The following is a 21,980-nucleotide window of genomic DNA, read 5'->3' as shown; positions in this document are numbered from 1 at the left end:
CCTTCATTTTTATATAATATTTATTAACATATTGTTTGCTGTGTTACTTTTTCATTCTAACCTGTGTTAATAAGAGATGGCAAGTTATTGCAGTGATAGACATAGATAGGCAATGGCAGTTAATTTTTTTCCTGTAGTCCTTCAATTTTGGAATTTGTTACACTTTTATCCTTCATCTTCATTTTGTTACCATAAAGTCCTTCAACTCAACTCAACTCAACTAAGCCTTTATCCCAAAAATTTGGGGCCGGCTATATGGATTCCCTTTGTTACCATAAAGTCCTTAAACTTAAAAAATATTGCATAAAAGTCCTTCAACTTAAAGAAACATTACATAAGTCTCTGGTGCCAGAATCGCATCATATCTCTGACTAATCTGGTACGTGGCAACGCCATGCTGTAAAATAAAAAGAAATTAACGAAACTAAAGTGCCACATATAAAATTCATATTAGTCTCTCTCCTGCAACCTCTACCTCATTGCTATTAATTTTACTAAAAAGTCTAAAACTAATATTTCTTACTCAATTAGGGATTGGGTCATCATGCCACTTGAAATATTCACAGTAATTAGAACCCTGCAATTTCATACCCAAACACATAAATGAGGTATATTAAATATAACAAATCGTTCCAAAAAAAAAAAATCCAGTTTTAAAATTAGAAAGCTCATTTAACTTATCCCCTAATTTTCACACAAAAAAAGTTTTCAAACCTATTTGGCATTGAGTTTCATAAACCAAAAAGCGATTTTTAGAAAATGCTCCATTTTAGATGTTATTGACAAGAGCAATTTGAAAAAATTATTTTATTATTTTGGTGTTTTTATGCTAAAACATATCAAATTTATTTTTAAATTAGATTTTAATACTCTATAACTAATATATTTAAAAAATATTTTTCTCAACAGTAATTCTAATAACAATGCTAAACAGACCCAATCTTTTCATTTTACAGTGTGACACTGCCACATATTAACTTGGCAAGAGATACGATGCGATTTTTGCATGAGGAATTTCTATGTAATGTTTTTTAAGTTGAGAGACTTTTATGTAACTTTTTAAAGTTAAGAGATTTTATGGTAACAAAATGAAAATAAGGGACAGAAGTGTAACAAATTCTAAAATTGAGAGTACAATTGAATTAGCCACCAATAACTACAAATATGTTGTGGAGGAATCATTTTTTTGGTCTATATGAAACTCAGGTTATTGTGTTTAATTAGTCCAGCTCTAGCTAAGAAGAAGGTGAAGAAAATTCAAAGCATTGATCAAACCAAATAAAGTCTTATTAAATTTAATGACAATCATATATGTTAGAATAAAAATAAATGCAGAAGAATAAAGAACATTTTTATTGAATAGAAAGAAAACTCTCTGTACAACTCTATTAACACAAAGAATATTAATTGTGCTATTTACATAGTAAAAGTCTAACTAAATAAAATAAAATCTCATGTAAATCTCAACACTTAGTCAAGATTAGATCATTATTTTAAAAATTGAAATGCAATAAAAGCTATTATTCCTAAAATCTTGAAGGATATTATGAAGACTAAATCAATCCTGTTTGAATTAGGTTCTAACAATATATCAATAGAATGACTAAAGGAACCTATAAATAAAACCAAATAAAATTTTATTAAATTTAATGACAGATCCATTGTGAACTACTGCTTCTGCTGCTGCTTTTAACAGCTTTATTATCCTCCAAAAGACCTTCAAAGTTCAAATCATTTAGGCAAAGACCTACGTAATTTCTCATCTTCATAAATTACATTTTCACTTTATATTCGTAAGAGATGACAAATTATGGTAGTAGTCAGCATATTGCCCAGTGATAGTTGCATATATATTTGAACCTGAAAAATGATAAATTGCATATGTATTTATGTTTTGAGTTCAAAATAGACTAAGTCTAAGTAAGTTTTCCCATTGTTAAAAAGCCAAAGCCTCTAATATTACTAGTAAAGATATTATAACATATTCTTAAACACTTAGACATGGGTTTCAATTTTTAAATCGATTAGTTTCTTTATATGGTATCAAAATTTTTCTAATTAAAATATCAAAGTTTAAATACTAAACGTCTCCTTGTTATTAATTAAAAATTTTAACACAAAATAAGGTGTCTTGGTTTGATTTGATGATCAGGGTCTAGTGTGACTTGTTTTGTTAAATTTATCCTGTTTTAATTTTAATAAAATTCGATTTATCAAAAAAAAAAAAAAACTTGAGCTTACAAATGAAGTGGTTTCTTCGCTATCCATTTTTAGAACTCACTTACAAGCTTTGATTGTCTCGACTGATTTTTGAATAATTTATTTTTATTGCGACCTTAATTTTCTGAGAGCTTAAATTTTTAAGATAAGCAATTTCTTGAAAGATTTTTTGTCAGATTAAATCCTAAAAATTTGAATAATTTACTGTTAATGTCACAAAGGCTTGGTGATTAACGAGTCAACTCTTTATACACTTCATCTCAAGTTGGAATCACACATACTATTGATGGAGTTCCGTGTGGGGTGTGTGATAAAATTTAAAGTCATTAACAACTATAGAAAATGTTCAAAATGGGAATAATTAATAGTCATAGGCATTTCCTTTGAACTCTTTCTTGGCTTTAGCATCTTTACGGCAGGCAGGACTCAATTATATAAGACAGCAAGTATTTGGATAGATATCTCTCAGCTCACGCAATTAAGTTTTTAATTAATTGTTCTACAAATGGAGGAATTGACGATGGTTCTGAATATGATATTGGTGGTGCTCCTGTCCATCTCCCTGCAGGCCTTTTCACAAGGTAAGTTTCGATTCTGAAAAGAAAAAAATGTCAGGGAAATGCTGATATCTATACAATGAAAATGATTAACTTTCTTTGCAATTAACAGAACGCTATGATGACTTGAGGATTGACTGTGGAGCATCCCACCGAACTCCAATAGGGAATCCTGATGGTCGCGTTGTTTCATGGCTCAACGATGAAAATTTCACCTACACTGGAGAAAACCAACTTCTCAGATACAGCCAAAACTTTAGCACAATGAACTCTCTACGATATTTCCCTGATGGCCAGAAGAACTGCTACTTCTTACCCTTATATTTATCATCATCGTCGCCATCGGGCATCAAGTTTCTGTTACGAGCAGGGTTTTATTATGGCAATTATGATGGCCTTTCCAAGCCTCCAAGTTTTAATTTGGAGATAGATGGAAATTTTTGGGCAACAGTGACAACTAATTCTACGAGTAATAATGAGCCCGTTTATCATGAAATGATTTATTGGATCGAGAAAGGTAGCACACAAGTGTGTTTGGAACGTATTGGTGATGGGATTCCATTCATTTCTTCCCTTGAAGCTACGGTCATGTTTGGGGACGATATGTACCGGTTGATGGAGAACAAGACAGCTTTGCTTCTTCATAGCAGGATCAATTATGGTGCAAACAATACTGTTGAGTGAGTTTAATTTAGTTCTATTCATGTCTGTTTGGTATTGTTGCACAGAAAAATATTATCCTTTATAGTATTAAGTTTTGCACTTATTATTTTTATAAATTTAAAAAAAAAAAACAAAAAAAAACTTATTACCATTTGGATAATATTGGTTAACCATGGTGTATGATAGGCAACTAATTCACGACCTGGATGAGGACAATCGAATTTGGAAGTCGAAAGAAATGCCGGAATATCTCAACGTTGTCGATGAAAGAATCGTTGATAATACAATGAGTGGTGAAAATTACCCCCCATGGCCTGTTATGCAAACTGCAATACAGGCAAAAAATGTCTCAGACTCCATCTATTTATCTGTCAACTTTTCTACCCAAACAACTGCAGTAGCCTACTTTGTGCTCTATTTCAGGGACCCAATTAGCAGATATCCTGAAAATTCAATTGCCCAAGTTGAGATTTTTATAAATAGCCAAAAATTGGGCGCCACTGACGTTCCACCCTACTATCGAACAATAATTACTGGCATGTTCCATGCGGTGTCATTATATCCAGTTCAGGTTAATGGTTCAGCTAATGTAACAATATCGCCTGCAGAGAATTCTACATTACCACCACTCCTTAACGCCATGGAGGTGTTTTCTGTAGTTAATATGCCTCATGCTTCCAAGGCAGGTTACTTGCCGAACCACTTTGTCGCATCACTTTTTACTTTCCTTCATTTATTAGCCATTATTGTTTTCTGCCATTAAGCAGTGCTGAAGTCTTGTAAGTGCAAAAATATAGATATGGATTCAGTGAATTGAGTTTAAATATATGTATGTAGCATGTGTATGCTTCAATAAATGATTATTCTGGCTTGATTTTTTGAGTTCAACTGTAAGACTTGCCTGTTACTACTTATCAACATTGACACATGCCAATTGGAAATTATAGTTACATACTTAATTGTCTCAGATTTAAGGCGGCAATTTTACCCCATCATGTCTTGTCCTAAACTTGATAAAAGAAAATTCTTGTTCTAGTAAAGATGTAGCGGGCGATCATAGATTTAGTTAGTCTATCCTGTGCACCAGCTTGCCTACATTTTTATATAATTTTAACTAACATATTGTTTGCGCTCAAAATGGAATTTCGTTTTGCCAAACGCGTCAAAAAGCTATGTTACTTTTTCATCCTAAATTATGTTCAGCGGTGGGCATAACCCAGTGATGGATGCATATATATCAACAGAATCAACCAGTTTTTCACCTCTAGTTATCAGTTGCAGGTGTTATATTACTACCAAATTGGTTGACCTAGTTGATGTGCTGATAATTTTGGTGTTTTTTTGCATTTATTTTATCATTGATTAATTAGATTTTAGTTAATTCTCATGAGTTTTTAATCTAGTTTTGTATAAGCATTGAGTTTCATGAATTTCATTGAGTTTTAGTCAGAATAGGAAAAGTTTAAAGCAAAGTGATGCGTCTTATTCTATAGGCATTTAGGACTCATTTTGCATCTATTTTGCCTTAGTAAATACTAAATAGTTACTTTATACTCTTTTAATTATTTTTTTTATTTAATTTTCTATATTTCCATAATCTTGCATTTGATTTGTGTTTTTCTTTCCTTTTAGGTTAAATTCAAGTATAAAAGTTTTTTGGAGATACTTAAAGAGAAATATTTGTTGATTTGAAGTTCATAGAGCTATGAAGAAAAATTAAATGAGGGCAAATACTCTGTCTTCCAGCTTATGTAATTGCAAGCTTGACAAAAGAACCAGCACAAATTCTTGCAGTCTATTTAAAGCATATAGTTACATAATCTCGTGTAATCGAGGCATGCATGACACAGTGTGTAGCGTGTAGAGATTGTCACAAGAACAAATGTCTAAAGAACAACAAAGATTTAATCTAAAACCTCAATAAGAAAGAGATAAAAGTAAGCAAAGAAGTTTTATTGAAAATTGAAGAAAAAAACGAAGTTACAAAATCTGAATATAATGGGGGTATTTATAGAGTTTGATAATCCTAAACTAATTAGAATAAGATAACTATTATCTAGGAGTTTTAGATAAATATAAATACAATAGGAAATTTAGATAGAATAGGAAAATAACTAATCTGAACTGAAATTGGATAACTAATAAATATTTCTAATGTCCCAAAATATGTCCAAGAGGGGGTGAATTGTACTTTAAAAATAATTTTTCGGTTCTTGCTCAAAACCTTTAAAAAATTGTAGCTTGGTTCAACCTAATTTTCTAATATGAAATATGTACAATACTGCTCAATTGATAAGTTAATACAAAGTTGGCTCATAAGCATTAAGTATACTGATCTAACAGGATATGTTGGTATTCAGTAAGAATTTCAGTAATCTGAATAAAATCACAACACAACAAACAGAGTAGTAAACGGAATATATTAGTTGATAGCAGATATAACAGTAAGCAAATTATATCAGATATCAGCAGATTCACCAGTAAACAAATTATCTCAGTTTGCAGAGTTAATAAGAAATGTGATCAATTTTCATCTCAGCAAAAACACTTCAAAAAGAAAATTAAAATGCATAAATGTAAAGAGTAAGGGTTGAGAAAATTGAACACTCAATTTTTATAGTGGTTTGGCTCAACTAGCCTACATCCACTCTCTCAAAGATCCCACTTTGAGTCTTCACTCTACTAATCTTCTCTTTTAAAGGCAAGAGACAAAAACCCTTTACAAATCTTCTCACCAAAACTTTTACAAGTAGCTTCACACTTCTACCAAGTGTTATCCCAAACACTTTTCACAATCAAGCTTCAATAGGTGCTTGAATGACTTCTCATAAATGATAAGAGAGTGTTTAAAACTCAGTCTCACTCAATACAACAGAATCTATAAAGAAGAGATGAGTAGGTAAGCCAATGATGAGCAATAAAAACAATTTGAGCACTTTGAATAAAAGCTTTAATGATCTTAAAAGGTTAGGAACAGTAGAGAGACTTTCATTAAGTGCAAAATGGCCAAGAGTAAGTGTATTTATAGCTTTGGATCATTTCTGACCGTTTGAGAACTCATTTGAACATTACAATTTTAAATTTCAAGAAAATATCCGTTATTTTGTCTTTTTCTGCAATATTGTGCAGAGTTGAGACAGTTAGCATACCAGAATAAGTAGCAAACCAGTTAGCATACCAAAACAAATAGGAAACCATTTAGCATACCAGAAAAACTTTTCTGCATAACTTTGAAAACTTTAAAACTTTACATTAAATCATAATCAAATGCTTTTAGGCCATTGATGATATTTAAAAGAAAATAATTGAGGGATTAAAAATAAGTATCATTGGTAGGGGTGTGCAAACGGTCGGTTCGATTCCGAACCGAACCGAACCGATAAAACCAAAAATCGAAAATAAAAAATTTAAAAAACCGAACCGAACCGATTGATAAGAGAAAACCGAACCGAATCGAACCGATAAATATCGGTTCAGTTCGGTTTTAAACCGATCAAACCGAAATTTATAAAATTTCATATTTTTAACATTAAATCTAAATAATAAAAACATAAAAACGAAAAAAATTAGAAATTAAAACTCAAAAATCTTAAGGTTCGGTTCGGTTTTCTTTGATTTCGGTTCGGTTCGATTCGGTTCGACTCAATTTGATTCGATTTTTTTTTATTTCCTATATATATTAATAATTTCGGTCCGGTTCGATTTTTTTGATTTTTTTATGAAAATAACCGAACCGAACCGATTAATCGAAACTATCAAAATTATAAACCGAACCGAATCGATTAAATTTTAAAACCGAACCGATTGAACCGAATTAATCGGTTCGGTTCGGTTTTTCGGTTTAAACCGAAAACTGCTCTCCCCTAATCATTGGCTTCTACTCCTCAATTCTTTGCACAAGCAATCTTAAAAGTTAAAACTAACTTCTATACTACATGTACCTTCAAATTTGATCTTCAATGCAGCTTTGGAAGGTAATCTTTTCTTCCTTTATCTCCTTTGATTCATCCTGTGTTATCTTAAAATGTCATTCTTTTTGTAAAAGCACAAATCCATCATGAATTCCTTGAGTCTTTTTCTTTATTCTTTGAGAAGCACAACACTTAAAATAAAGTTAGTTTGATTCTAGTTGAGTTTTGTTATCATCAAAATCTATGCTCCTTTGAACTCATGGGGTCAACAATCTCCCCCTTTTTGATGATGACAAAACTCAATTGAATCACCATGTAAAAATTGACAAGTGTGAGTATGTGTATGAATGTATATGTGGGAATAGCTCCCCCTATGTATGTACCTATATCAACACATATTAATAAATAACTCCCCCTTAATAATTTTAATGAAATATTCATAAGCATTTTCTGTCACAAGGAGTTTTAGGCTAGTGTGACTAAAATACTAACTAAATATGAACAATATATTTTCATAAGCTATATCAACAATATATTAATCACAAGCTATATCAACAAGATCACTCATTCATTTCTCCCCCTTTTTGTCAGCATCAAAAGAACATGGGAGAAAATATGCACATGTGTATAAACCAAAATTCAGTTTAAGTGCAGTGAACAAAATAGTTAAAATAGTAGATAATATAGCAAACTAATTAAAGTCCAAAAAACTAAAAATAGCAAACAGAATAGCAAACTAAGAGATAGACTGTCAGACAAAATAAAATCAGTAAACATCCAGTATGAGAATTTATCCTTTCAGCCTAGAGCTTCTTCTAATTTGTCTCGGAGCAGCCATCTTCACCCTTTTTGGCTTGACAGGTTTATCACTCAAGATTTGAAGGATTTCAGCAGCCATTGCAGTTCCAGGTGTTAAGGGGACAATAGGGTCAACAGCTAATTCAAATGCAGCAGCAGTACCGGATTTTGCAGTAAGCTTTTTACCAGTTTTAGCCTTTTTGCCAGATGGTTTACCAGTTTCTTCTTTCTGCTTGCTTCTTTATTCCTCTTTAGTTGATTTTGTCTTTCCTTTAGCAGGTGCAGCAGGAGCAGGAGTCTGTGGTTCTTGCTCTGAAGCAGAGTCACTCATGTTATCTCCATTTCCTTTTTTGCTGCCTCCTTTTCCATTACCATCATCGGATTCTTCTTCCTTTTTTTCAGTTTCTTCTTCTTCCTCTTCTTCCTCTTCCTTTTCTTCTTCTCCTTCTTCGTCTTCCTCTTCTTCTTCTTCCTCTTCTTCTTCTTCTTCTTCTTCTGTTTCCTTTTCTTTTTCTGTTTGTGGAACAGAACCGATGTAATGACCTTATCGGTTTCTTGACTTCAAGTGCTTGAAAGACCCAAATGAACTTTGATTTTGAATAGCTCTTCCATAATTTTATACATAAACATCAAAGTTCCATCAATCTTAGAATCAAGTGCATTCATAAAAATAGTTTGAAAAAATCTAAATTTCTGTATTTCTCCAAATTCAATCTCAACAAATTGCCTTAAATTTTTCACTTCTTCCAGAATTTCTTCAACATCAAAAGCACCACTTGTACTACCCTTATAACTGACACCTTGTTCAAACCTTAGTTTTCTGCCATCATCATCTTTCTGGAGACTTGTAATTGGGATCATATTTGTTCTAAGTTTCTTAGTTTCTAGGGGTATCCCAAAGTCTCTAAATAGGCCACTAAGAAGATGGGCATAGGGTAGTTTGTAGGGTGGTTTCCATTTCATAATTTGCTTCAGCATAAAGTAGGCAAGATTAAACTCAATTTCATTCACAATATGCTAAATTATGCAGAGATCAAGTGTGCTTAAATAGTTTAGACTACCAGTTCTAGGATTCAGCACATAAATGAAGAAGCTATGAAGGATTTTGATGTGTTGGTGAGCATGGGTGATGCTAGTCTTATCTTTCACTTCTCCTTGAAATACTTCTGCCTCAAAATCTCTTTTATTGAACCCTCCAACAGCAAATACTTCTTTGTGAGAACAAATCTCTTTTATTGGTCTTGATCAGAACGTCGTTTCCTTCAAAATAGTATGGGCCGCCCTCCAAATTCAATCAAAAATCTGTCGATGAATAGTAACACCATAATTTTTTCCAAAAACCTGAAAATAGCAACACTTCACAAACAAAATTAATAACAGAATACCCTAACAAAAAAAAAACACAAAATCCAATAAATTTCAGTCCCCGGCAACGGCGCCAAAATTCTTGATGGGTGTCGAATCCACCAGAAATTAAATTAACTGAAATCACCAATTATGAAATATTTTCTGCAGTAAGTGGTAAATCCAGGTCGAACCCTAGAGACTGAATTATTAAATTTTGTGCACTTGTGTAATGAAAAAAGAAACAAAGGTTGGGGGGGGGGGGGTTAATTCACAATCCAAAGAAGAAATCAAAAATTCAAAATTAAGATCCAAAATTAAATAAGAAACTCTCGAATTAAACAAACTTCAGTCCAAGGTAATTCGCATTCCAATGCATTGATTTGATCATAGACAAAAGAAATATAATTATATCTTATTTAATACTTAACGTAGATTTACCAAACAGCGAGGTAAACCCCTGACTTTCCTATACTCATCAATTCGAGCTCAGCACTCTTGTTGACTCTAATTATTAACTGAATTTGTATTAAGCAATCCTCATTAAATTAATAACTGCTTTAAGAATAGGAAGTAGTTAAGCTGAACAACAATTTATGAAGAATAAATTATTTAATTCACCATATTGTTTCCTTAGGTTATTATCGAAAACTAGGATCATAATCAATAAAACCTAATTGTTACTCATGTTTAATCTTACACAACAATTACGGATTATGAAGATGAACTAGCAATTGATCACATCAAACAATTAACTAATAGGCCTTTTTAGCAAATCATTCAATTGATAAAAAACAATGAAATCATAAAACAATAGATATTCAAAAAGACATAAATTAAATTAAGAACTTGATCTCACAAATCAAGCAAAAGGACTTGAATACCTTGAACTGAATTAAAAATTTAGCCATTCATGTTCATGGCTTACAGAAAAATAAAGAAAAATAAAGAAGATATCTAAAAAGAGAATGGAGAATGAAGGTGTTTTTTTAAGATCGATAGGCTGCTGAATGGTTCTTTATGTCAGCTGCTGCCTCTTCTATTTATAATAAATGGTCTGGGGTTAGATTTTTAGAATCTCTGTCAAAAACTGTAACTGGAGTAAAATCAGAAAACTGATTGTCGACGGATACACGGCCCGTGTATCACTACACGACTCAGGGTCATGTAACTTACTGGAGCTAAATGGGTATGTCGTGCATTGGCATAGAAGGTTACACGGGTCTCCAAGATTTACACGGATCAAGTTACACGGCCCCTATACTTTTTTTCTTCCTCGTTTCTCTAGATTTCTTCTGGCAGAATGTTATACGGGTCTGTGGTTGTGCTTACATGACCCGTGTACTTTGTATCAACAACGCTTCTTAATCCTTCGACCTTTCCAAGTTCCCTTCCACACTTCTATGTTCTGGGACTTCACCAAAACCCTGAAAAATATAGCAAGAGTCAAATTAATGCAAATGCTGAAAATTTCTTCATTTAACACAATTATTTCAACAACTCTCTAAACATATGCCTAATAGATAATTATACTTTAATCAACTGAATTAGGCATAAAGATACCCTAGAAACATTAAATGTGATGGAAGTAAAATTAATAAATTATGCACTTATCAAGGATCATCAAAAAGCTGTAGCCCAATAGGAATAGATCCTCCCAAATGAGCCATCCAATCTGCACACGTTATTTTCCCTGAAAATATGCCTAAGCCTAATATCCCACTTCTGAGAAAGCAAATCTCTTATACTTATTATATAAAAGTATCTCATGTCAAAATCTCATCATATCTCTAACAAAATTGATGCGTGGCAATGCCACACTGTAAAATAACGAAACTAAAGTGCTACATATGAAATTCATATTAGTTTTTTTTTTCTACAATCTCTACCTTGTGTCTATTAATTTTACTCAAAAATATAAAAATTATATTTCTTATTCGATTAGGGATTGGGTTATCATACCACTCGAAATACTCACAGTAATTAGAACTCTGCAATTTCATACCTAAACACATAAATAAGGTATATTTAGTATAACTAATCGTTTCAACAAAAAAAGTTATAGTTTTAAAATAAGAAAACTCATTTAACTTACTTATTGATGCCATAATTTTACACAAAAAAAAGTCTTCAAAAACATTTGGCATTGAGTTTCATAGGCTAAAAAACGCTTTTGAGAAAAAATATCATTTTAGATGTTATTGGAAAAAGCAGTATGAAAAAAAATATTTTATTATTTTAGTGTTCTTATGTTAAAACATGTCAAATTTATTTTTAACTTAAATTTTAATACTCTATAACTAATATATTTAAGAAATATTTTTCTTAATAGAACCTCTAAAAGCAATACCAAACATACCCGATCTTTTCATTTTACAGTGTGACACTGCCACATATTGAATTGGTAAGAGATATGATGGGATTTTAGCATGAAAAACTTTTATGTAATGTTTTTTAAGTTGAGGGACTTTTGTGTAATTTTTTATAAGTTGAGAGACTTCATTTTTTTGGTCTATATGAAACTCAGGTTATTGTGTTTAATTAGTTCATATCTAGCTCAGAAGAAGGTGAAGAAAATTCGAAGCATAAATAAAACATCAGTGTCATCTTCATACCTAAATTTCACTTTTTCCTTCAAGCGATCATCTAGCGGCGATGGAGGGGTTGCTTTGGTGGGATTCGCACTTAGACAGAGCTCCATTTCTTTACTCGCTCTTGGTTCGATCTTTAGTTTTATTTTGTTTTAGGTGTGTGATAAAATTTAAAATCACAAACAACTATAGAAAATGTTCAAAATGGGAATAATTAATAGTCATAAGCATATCCTTTGAACTCTTTCTTGGCTTTAGCATCTTTATGGCAGGCAGGAATGGTGAAAGAAAAGTTAAAAAAAAAAAAAAAGGATTTTTAAGTAGCATAAAAATTTGAAGTCATAAACAACTATGGAAAATGTTCAAAATGGGAATAATTAATAGTTATAAACATATCCTTTGAACTCTTTCTTTGCTTTAGCAGGCAGGACTCAATTATATAAGACAGCAAGTATTTGGATAGATATCTCTCAGCTCAAGTAATTAACTCTTCAATTAATTGTCCTACAAATGGAGGAATTGATGATGGTTCTGAATATGATATTGGTGGTGCTCGTGTCCATCTCCCTGCAGGCGTTTTCACAAGGTAATTTTTGATTCTGAAGAGAAAAAAAAAAGTAAGGAAAATGCTGATATCTATACAATGAAAATGATTAACTTTCTGTGTAATTAACAGAACGCTACACTGACTTGAGGATTGACTGTGGAGCATCCAACCAAACGCCGATAATGAATCCTGATGGTCTCATTGTTTTATCATGGCTCACCGATGAAAATTTTGCAGACTCTGGAGAAAACCAAATACTGCTATACGGCCAAAACTTTAGCACAATGAACTCTCTACGATATTTCCCTGATGGCCAGAAGAACTGCTACTTCTTACCCTTAGATTTATCGCATTTGGATACCAGGTTTCTGATTCGAGCAGGGTTTTATTATGGCAACTATGATGGCCTTTCCAAGCCTCCAAGTTTCAATTTGGAGATAGATGGAAATTTTTGGACAACAGTGATAACTAATTCTACGAGTAATAATGAGCCTGTTTACCATGAAATGATTTACAGGATCAAGAGAGATGGAGCACAAGTGTGTTTGGTGCGTATTGGTGATGGGATTCCATTCATTTCTTCCCTTGAAGCTACCGCAATTTTCCAGAATGCCTACAGGTTAATGGAGAACGAGACAGCTTTGCTTCTTCATAGCAGGATCAATTATGGTGCAAACAGTACTATCGAGTAAGTTTAATTTAGTTCTGTTCGTGTCTGTTTGGCATTGTTGTGGAGAAAAAAATTATCCTTGATACTATAAAGTTTTACACTCATTTTTTCAAATTTTTCAGAAAAAACCTTAATTACCATTTGGATAATTGTTTAACCATGGTGCATGATACAGGCAATTTAGTCACGAACTAGATTGGTTCAATCGAATTTGGAAGTCAAAAGAAATGCCACAATATCTCAACATTGAGTTTGATAGTATGGTTGATGGAGCAATGACTGGTGAAAATGACCCCCCATGGCCTGTTATGCAAACTGCAATACAAGCAAAAAATATATCAGACTCCATCTGTTTATCTGTCAACTTTTCTACGCAAACAACTGCAGTAGCCTACTTTGTGCTCTATTTCAGGGATCCAATAGTTAGCAGATATCCTAAAAATTCAACTGCCCAAGTTGAGATTTTCATAGATAGCCCAAAGTTGGGTGCCACTGATGTTCCACCCTATTATCGAACAGGAATGTTGGATAAGTTACATGCTGTGTCATTATATCCCGTTCAGGTTAATGGTTCTGCAAATGTGACAATTTCGCCTGCAGAGAATTCTACATTAGCAGCTCTAATAAATGCCATGGAAGTGTTTACTGTAGTTAATATGCCTTATTCGTCCAAGGCAGCTTACTCGCCACACCTCTCTGTGGCAGCGTTTTTTATTTTCCTTCATTTGTTATCCATTATTTTTTTCTGCCATTGAACAGCACTGAAGTCCGGTAAGTGGAAAATATAGATATGGATTCAATGAATAAGTTTATATATATATATATATATATATATATATATATATATATATATATATATATATATATATGTATGTATATATATATATATATATGGCCGGTTTTTTGAGTTCAACTATAATACTTGCCAATTAATGCTTTTCAACATTGACACATGCCAATTGGAAATTAGAGTTACATCCTTATTGGTGTCAGATTTAAAGGTGGCAATTTTACCGATCATTTCTTCATCTAAACTTGATAAAAAAAAATCCTAATCTAGTAAATATGAAGTCGGGCGTCTATAGGCTTACTTTGTCCATCCTATGCACCAGCTCGCCTTCATTTTTATATAATATTTATTAACATATTGTTTGCTATGTTACTTTTTCATTCTAACCTGTGTTAATAAGAGATGGCAAGTTATTGCAGTGATAGACATAGATAGGCAATAGCAGTTAATTTTTTTGCTGTAGTCCTTCAATTTTGGAGTTTGTTACACTTTTATCCTTCATCTTCATTTTGTTACCATAAAGTCCTTAAACTTAAAAAATGTTGCATAAAAGTCCTTCAACTTAAAGAAACATTACATAAGTCTCTAGTGCCAAAATCTCATCATATCTCTGACTAATTTGATACGTGGAACGCCATGCTGTAAAATAAAAAGAAATTAACAAAACTAAAGTGCCACATATGAAATTCATATTAGTCTCTCTCCTGCAACATCTACCTCATTGCTATTAATTTTATTAAGAAGTCTAAAAATAATATTTCTTACTCGATTAGGGATTGGGTCATCATGCCTCTTGAAATATTAACTGTAATTAGAATTCTGCAATTTCATACCCAAACACATTAATGAGGTATATTGAATATAACAAATCGTTCCAAAAAAAATCCAGTTTTAAAATTAGAAAACTCATTTAACTTATCCCCTAATTTTTACACAAAAAAAGTTTTCAAACCTATTTGGCATTGAGTTTCATTGACCAAAAAGCGCTTTTTAGAAAATGCGCCATTTTAGATGTTATTGAAAAAATTATTTTATTATTTTGGTGTTTTTATGCTAAAACATGTCACATTTATTTTTAAATCAGATTTTAATACTCTATAACTAATATATTTAAAAAATATTTTTCTCAACAGTAATTCTAATAACAATGCTAAACAAACCCAATCTTTTCATTTTACAATGTGACACTGCCACATATTAAATTGGCAAGAGATATGATGCGATTTTCACATGAGGAACTTTTATGTAATGTTTTTTAAGTTGAGAGACTTTTATGTAACTTTTTTTAAGTTAAGAGATTTTGCGGTAACAAAATGAAAATAAGGGACAGAAATGTAACAAACTCTAAAATTGAGGGTACAATTGATAAAAATTGGCCACCAATAACTACATATATGTTGTGGAGGAATCATTTTTTTGGTCTATATGAAACTCAGGTTATTGTGTTTAATTAGTCCAGCTCTAGCTAAGAAGAAGGTGAAGAAAATTCAAAGCATTGATAAAACCAAATAAAATCTTATTAAATTTAATGACAATCATATATCAATAGAAAGACCAAAGGAACCTATAAATAAAACCAAATAAAATTTTATTAAATTTAATGACAGATCCATCGTGAACTATTGCTTCTGCTGCTGCTTTTAACAGCTTTATTATCCTCCAAAAGACCTTCAAAGTTCAAATCATTTAGGCAAAGACCTACGTAATTTCTCATCTTCATAAATTACTTTTTCACTCGATATTCATAAGAGATGACAAATTATGGTAGTAGTCAGCATATAGCCCAGTGATAGTTGCATATATATTTGAACTTGAGAAATGGTAAATTGCATATGTATTTATGTTTTGAGTTCAAAATAGACTAAGTCTAAGTAAGTTTTCCCATTGTTAAAAAGCCAAAGCCTCTAATATTACTAGTAAAGATATTATAACATATTCTTAAACCCTTAGACATGGGTTTCAATTTTTAAATCGATTAGTTTCTTTATATGGTATCAAAATTTTTCTAATTAAAATATCAAAGTTTAAATACTAAATGTCTCCTTGTTATTAATTAAAAATTTTAACACAAAATAAGGCGTCTTGGTTTGATTTGATGATCAGGGTCTAGTGTGACTTATTTTGTTAAATTTTTTCCTGTTTTAATTTTAATAAAATTCGATTTATCAAAAAAAAAAAAAAAAAAAAAACTTGAGCTTACAAATGAAGTGGTTTCTTCGCTATCTATTTTTAGAACTCACTCACAAGCTTTGATTGTCTAGACTGATTTTTGAATAATTTATTTTTATTGCGACCTTAATTTTCGAGAGCTTAAATTTTTAAGATAAGCAATTTCTTGAAAGATTTTTTGTCAGATTAAATCCTAAAAATTTGAATAATTTACTGTTAATGTCACGAAGGCTTGGTGATTAACGAGTCAACTCTTTATACACTTCATCTCAAGTTGGAATCACACATACTATTGATGGAGTTCCGTGTGGGTGTGTGATAAAATTTAAAGTCATTAACAACTATAGAAAATGTTCAAAATGGGAATAATTAATAGTCATAGGCATTTCCTTTGAACTCTTTCTTGGCTTTAGCATCTTTACGGCAGGCAGGACTCAATTATATAAGACAGCAAGTATTTGGATAGATATCTCTCAGCTCACGCAATTAAGTTTTTAATTAATTGTTCTACAAATGGAGGAATTGACGATGATATTGGTGGTGCTGCTGTCCATCTCCCTGCAGGCCTTTTGTGAAAACCCATATACATTTATTATTTATTATTATTTTATTTTAATTAGCTAATAATAATTTAATATATTTATAAAAAATATATATTTTTTATTGGATGGTCTGTTTATTTATTTTTAGATATATATATTATTTTTGAAATTAAATATATATCTGCAATATGAATAACCCAGTTCAATAATAACTCTTGTCCCATTCTACACCTAATAGAACTCTTGAAATATATATATACCCTAATCATCTCTTCTGCTAAACTTTGCTCTCAAAACCTGTTTGTCACCTCCTTTTCCTACCAGATACTCTCAACAGGTATTTTCATAATCTTTTATTTATTGTTATACGTATATATATAAAATAATCTGATGAGCGCAGATAATTCTTAAAATTTTATTTCTCAATTCATCATTTTCGATTCTGTTTTCAAAGTAAAAATTCTCGTTCTTTGTTCAATAATAGGTGAATCTAATTTTATTTTCTTTCCTTGATCTGTTATAACTACTCTAGAAATCTATTTATTTTTTTTTCTTTGATCAAATTGGATTGATCATAATTACTGCTGGACTATAACTAATTGTTATATATTTATATAAGTATAACCATGCGGCATCCCACCATGCGTTCCGTTCCTTCATCACGTTTATATATATATATAAAAAAGTTATTTTATTTTATTATTATTTAATATTTTTCTTTTATATTTTGGGTATGTAGGAGATTCAAATATTCATTCTGTCAGCTGAAATTGTCTCTCTTTTATTGAATCTAGCTATTATTTTGGAGGTTCCAGGTGAGTGGTAATTATAGTACATGGCACCGTTTTAGTCCCTTTTAAAATTTCTTAGCATTAAGTTTGTTATTAAATGAAATTTTAAATTAATATTTTAACAATTATTTTATGTGATTTTCTAGAGTTTTATTTTATTATTGAATTTTATTTCGATTTTGATTAAATAATTGATTTTGTCAACTATCTCTGCATTAGACCCATTAGGATTCCGGGAACAGGCCTTTAATGTATTTATATTGATTGATATTTGACTATAAAATTTACCGATGTGTTACTGAATTGATTTGAGATTGATTTGATTTTATTGACTCTCTGAAACTATTGAAATATACTATTGGAATTGCACTATCAGTTATTATTTGCTATCTGAAAGTTTTTATTGATTTTGATTGATTTGTACAAATTGATTTTCTATTTTGAATTGGTACCTGTGCCCAGTATCTGTTTCTGTTATCTGGCCCCGCCGTGTGGACTATCACGGTATTAGGTTGCATTGTCGAGTCATGCATCATTGCAGTTTATGGTTTGCATTAGTATCATATGCATTGATATCTGTGAAGGAGGAGGAAGGTATCTGATATCTGGTAGCGCGCTTACCATCTGGCCTTTGGTGATGTGGGGTATCATCACCCTGGTGCACTGTACCATAAAATTTTTATTGAATGAATTTCTTTTATATATATGTTTTATGAAGTTATTTTATTAATGATTTTGACAGCATGAGCATGATTTTATTGAATAGAAAAATTATTGTGAAATTAATCAAGCGTCTGCCTGTTCCTATTCCGTTGTGTGCTATAATTATCATTCACTGAGCATCTAGCTCAAACCACGTTTTCTCATGCATTATCTATTTGGATCGGTAGAATTGCGGTGATCCAAATATTCAGACCATTTTCTGGAGAGGGACAACTTTGATTTGTTCTCATGGTATGCCCAAATTCGTGTTTTCTCGGGCTAATAATTAGTTTGAGTTATTGAACAGTTTAAGTTTTTATTGAAATTTGTAGAGACTCCGTAGTTTACTTATGAGATATTTATGATGTTTATTCAGCATTTTGTCTATTTTTGGGATTAGTAAGTGACAATATATTCATTCAAGATACTCTGATAAGGCTTGCATGATTTAAGAATACTTAAATTATCGCGATCCTGATTGTAATTTTGGGTCGTGACAAAGTTGGTATCAGAGCTCGGTTGAGGTCTAGTAAACTTGCGGAGCATAGGATCCTTAACGTCTTTTCAGTTTATCATTGCTTTAGATGTCTGCGTCCTTCGTACCTTCTCACCTGTCTTAATTTGGCTCACATTTTCAAATTTAATGCTTGTTTATTAAAATGAATAGGTGCCTGGGTCTGTTAGACGTAAGAGTAGAACTAGGGCCAAGGGTCTTAATGGTGCAAACCTTGATCCAACAGGGGAGGTACCACCTCAAACTATTAATAAGATATCTGAACAGACGCCTATGGCTAAGACTGGGGCACAACCATTCCTTTGTCTCTTCATACTTTTCCATTAGATTTAGTACACCACCTACTTTGTTAGAGTATCCTTTATCTGTATCAACAACTATTGGAAATGCAATAGACACTGATATGGTGTATAGGGGATGTATAGTTCACATTGGAGATAGGGAATTAGCTACAGATCTTGTTTCTTTGGATATGTTTGAGTTTAAAGTGATTTTAGGCATAGATTGGTTAGCTACTTATCACGTTTCATTGGATTATCATAATAAAGTTGTACTCTTTAAAATTCCTGAATTTCAATTTCAGGGAGATCGCAGTATAGCCTCTAGTAATCTTATCTTAGTAGTGAGTGCTAGACGATTATTGCGAAAGAGGTGTAAGGGGTATCTAGCTTATGTTAGAGACGTTCAGGTAGAAGGTGCAGGTTTGGAGAATGTTGCAGTGGTTAAGGAGTTTCCTGATATGTTTCCAGAAGATTTATCAGGTTTACCCCTGGAGCAAGAGGTAGAGTTTGGTATAGACTTAGTTTCTGGAACTGAGCCCATATCTATGCCACCTTATCATATGGCACCCGCAGAACTTAAGGAGTTGAAGGAGCAGCTACAGGACCTACTAGATAAGGGGTTTATTCGCCTTAGTGTTTCTCCATGGGGTGCTCCTGTGTTATTTGTGTGGAAGAAAGATGGGTCTTTGAGAATGTGCATTGATTATAGGCAATTGAATAAGGTGACTGTGCGTAATAAGTATCCTCTTCCACACATAGATGTCCTGTTTGACCAACTTCAAGGTGCAAAGTGTTTTTCCAAGATTGATCTTTGATCTGGGTATTATCAATTGAGGGTCATGAAAGAAGACATACTCAAGACTGCCTTTAGGACTAGGTATGCACACTATGAATTTCTTGTATTGCCTTTTGGTCTTACAAATGCTCCAGCCTCTTTTATGGATCTCATGAATAGAGTTTTTAAGCCTTTCTTAGATCAATTTGTTATAGTGTTCATCGATGACATTCTAGTGCACTCAAAGAGTAAGGAGGAGCATGAACAGCATTTGAGAATTGTCCTTCAGACCTTACGAGAACACAAGCTATATGCCAAGTTCTCAAAATGTGAGTTCTGGTTAGATAGTGTGGCTTTCCTAGGCCATACAGTATCGAAGGATGGGGTGTGCGTTGATAAGAAGAAAGTTGAGGCAGTGCTTCATTGGCCTAGACCCACAACTGTGTCAGAGATTCGTAGTTTCTTGGGTTTAGCAGGGTATTATAGACGGTTTGTTCAAGACTTCTCTCGTATTGCAGCACCTTTAACTAAGTTGACATGGAAGAATGTGAAATTTTAGTGGTCTGAGGCTTGTGAAAAAAGTTTTCAGGAGCTTAAGACTTGTTTAACTACAGCACCAGTGTTAGCCCTTCCATCCGGATCAGGGGGTTATGTAGTATATTGTGATGCTTCTAGGATTGGTTTAGGATGTGTTTTGATGCAACATGGACGGGTTATTGCATATGCTTCTCGTCAGTTGAAAAGGCACGAGCAGAATTATCCAACTCATGATTTGGAAATGGCTGCAGTAATTTTTGCTTTGAAAATCTGGGGGCACTATCTGTATGGTGAGACTTGTGAAATCTTCACTGACCACAAAAGTCTCAAATACATTTTTGACCAACGTGATCTTAATCTTAGGTAAAGGAGATGGGTAGAATTGCTGAAGGATTATGATTGCACCATACAGTATCACCCTGGAAAAGCTAATGTAGTGGCTGATGCTCTAAGCGAGAAGTCTTCTGGTAGTTTAGCCCATATATCTACCAAGACGAGGCCTCTGATTGGTGAATTACATGAGTTACTAGATCAAGGAGTAGAGTTTGAAATATTATCTGGATCATTCTTAGCACATTTTCAAGTTAGGCCTATCTTGATTTATCAATTAAGGCTGCTCAGAAGAGGGATTCTCAGTTGTATAAGATTATAGATAGTATCCATCAAGGCCAAGCTTAAGGGTTCATGTTAAATGATGATGGAGTTCTTCGTTATGGCACTAGACTTTGTGTCCTCAATGTTGATGAGTTGAGAAGAGAAATCATGGAGGAGGCACACCATTCTACTTACACAGTACACCCAGGTTCAACTAAGATGTACCGTGATTTAAGGGAGCATTATTGGTGGGGTGGCATGAAGAGGGATGTTGCAAACTTTGTTGCTAAATGTTTGACTTGTCAGCAGGTTAAGGCAGAACATCAGAGACCATCTGGGTTACTTCAGCCATTGCCTATTCCCGAGTGGAAGTGGGAGCATATTGCCATGGACTTTATTGTGGGTTTACCTAGTACACGAGGTGGTTACAATGCAATCTGGGTGATAGTGGACAGATTGACAAAATCTGCTCATTTCCTTCCTGTGAAGACTACATATGACTTTGCTAAACTTGCATAATTGTATATAAATAAGATTGTTAGTCTTCATGGAGTTCCAGTTTCCATTGTCTCTGATCGTGGTACTCAGTTTACTTCTCGATTTTGGAAGAAATTCCAAGAAGCTTTAGGAACACGAGTAGACTTTAGTACTGCTTTTCACCCTCAGATGGATGGACAGTCAGAAAGGACCATACAGACATTAGAGGACATGCTTCGTGCATGCGTTATGGATTTTGGTGGCTGTTGGGATCATCATTTGCCTTTAGTGGAGTTTGCTTATAATAACAGTTATCAGGCAAGTATAGAGATGGCTCCATATGAGGCATTATATGGTCGAAAGTGTAGGTCACTGGTTTGTTGGGATGAAGTTGGAGAAAGAAGGCTTACTAGACCAGAGTTGATACAATTAACTTCAGAGAAGGTTCGACTAATTCATGATCGACTTTTGACTGCTCAAAGTCGACAAAGAAGTTATGCTGACCCT

The 21,980-nt window shown here is 32.7% G+C and overlaps 1 protein-coding gene across 1 annotated transcript; it reads left to right on the top strand.

Annotated features, from left to right (window-relative positions):
* Positions 1-2,725: 2,725 nt before the first annotated feature.
* On the top strand, positions 2,726-6,480 carry LOC131177086 (uncharacterized protein At1g24485-like; the record flags this gene model as incomplete). The annotated part of the gene is made up of 4 exons (XM_058142077.1): positions 2,726-2,801; positions 2,890-3,457; positions 3,627-4,086; positions 6,469-6,480. Coding segments are annotated over exons 1-4 (1,116 nt in total), but the record flags the coding sequence as incomplete, so codon positions are not given.
* Positions 6,481-21,980: the final 15,500 nt, after the last annotated feature.

The sequence above is a fragment of the Hevea brasiliensis genome, unplaced genomic scaffold, assembly GCF_030052815.1.
Source record: "Hevea brasiliensis isolate MT/VB/25A 57/8 unplaced genomic scaffold, ASM3005281v1 Scaf322, whole genome shotgun sequence".
Classification (NCBI taxonomy): domain Eukaryota; kingdom Viridiplantae; phylum Streptophyta; class Magnoliopsida; order Malpighiales; family Euphorbiaceae; genus Hevea; species Hevea brasiliensis.
The sequence above is the reverse complement of the archived record's forward strand: the minus strand, read 5'-3'. Positions and strand labels throughout refer to the sequence as shown.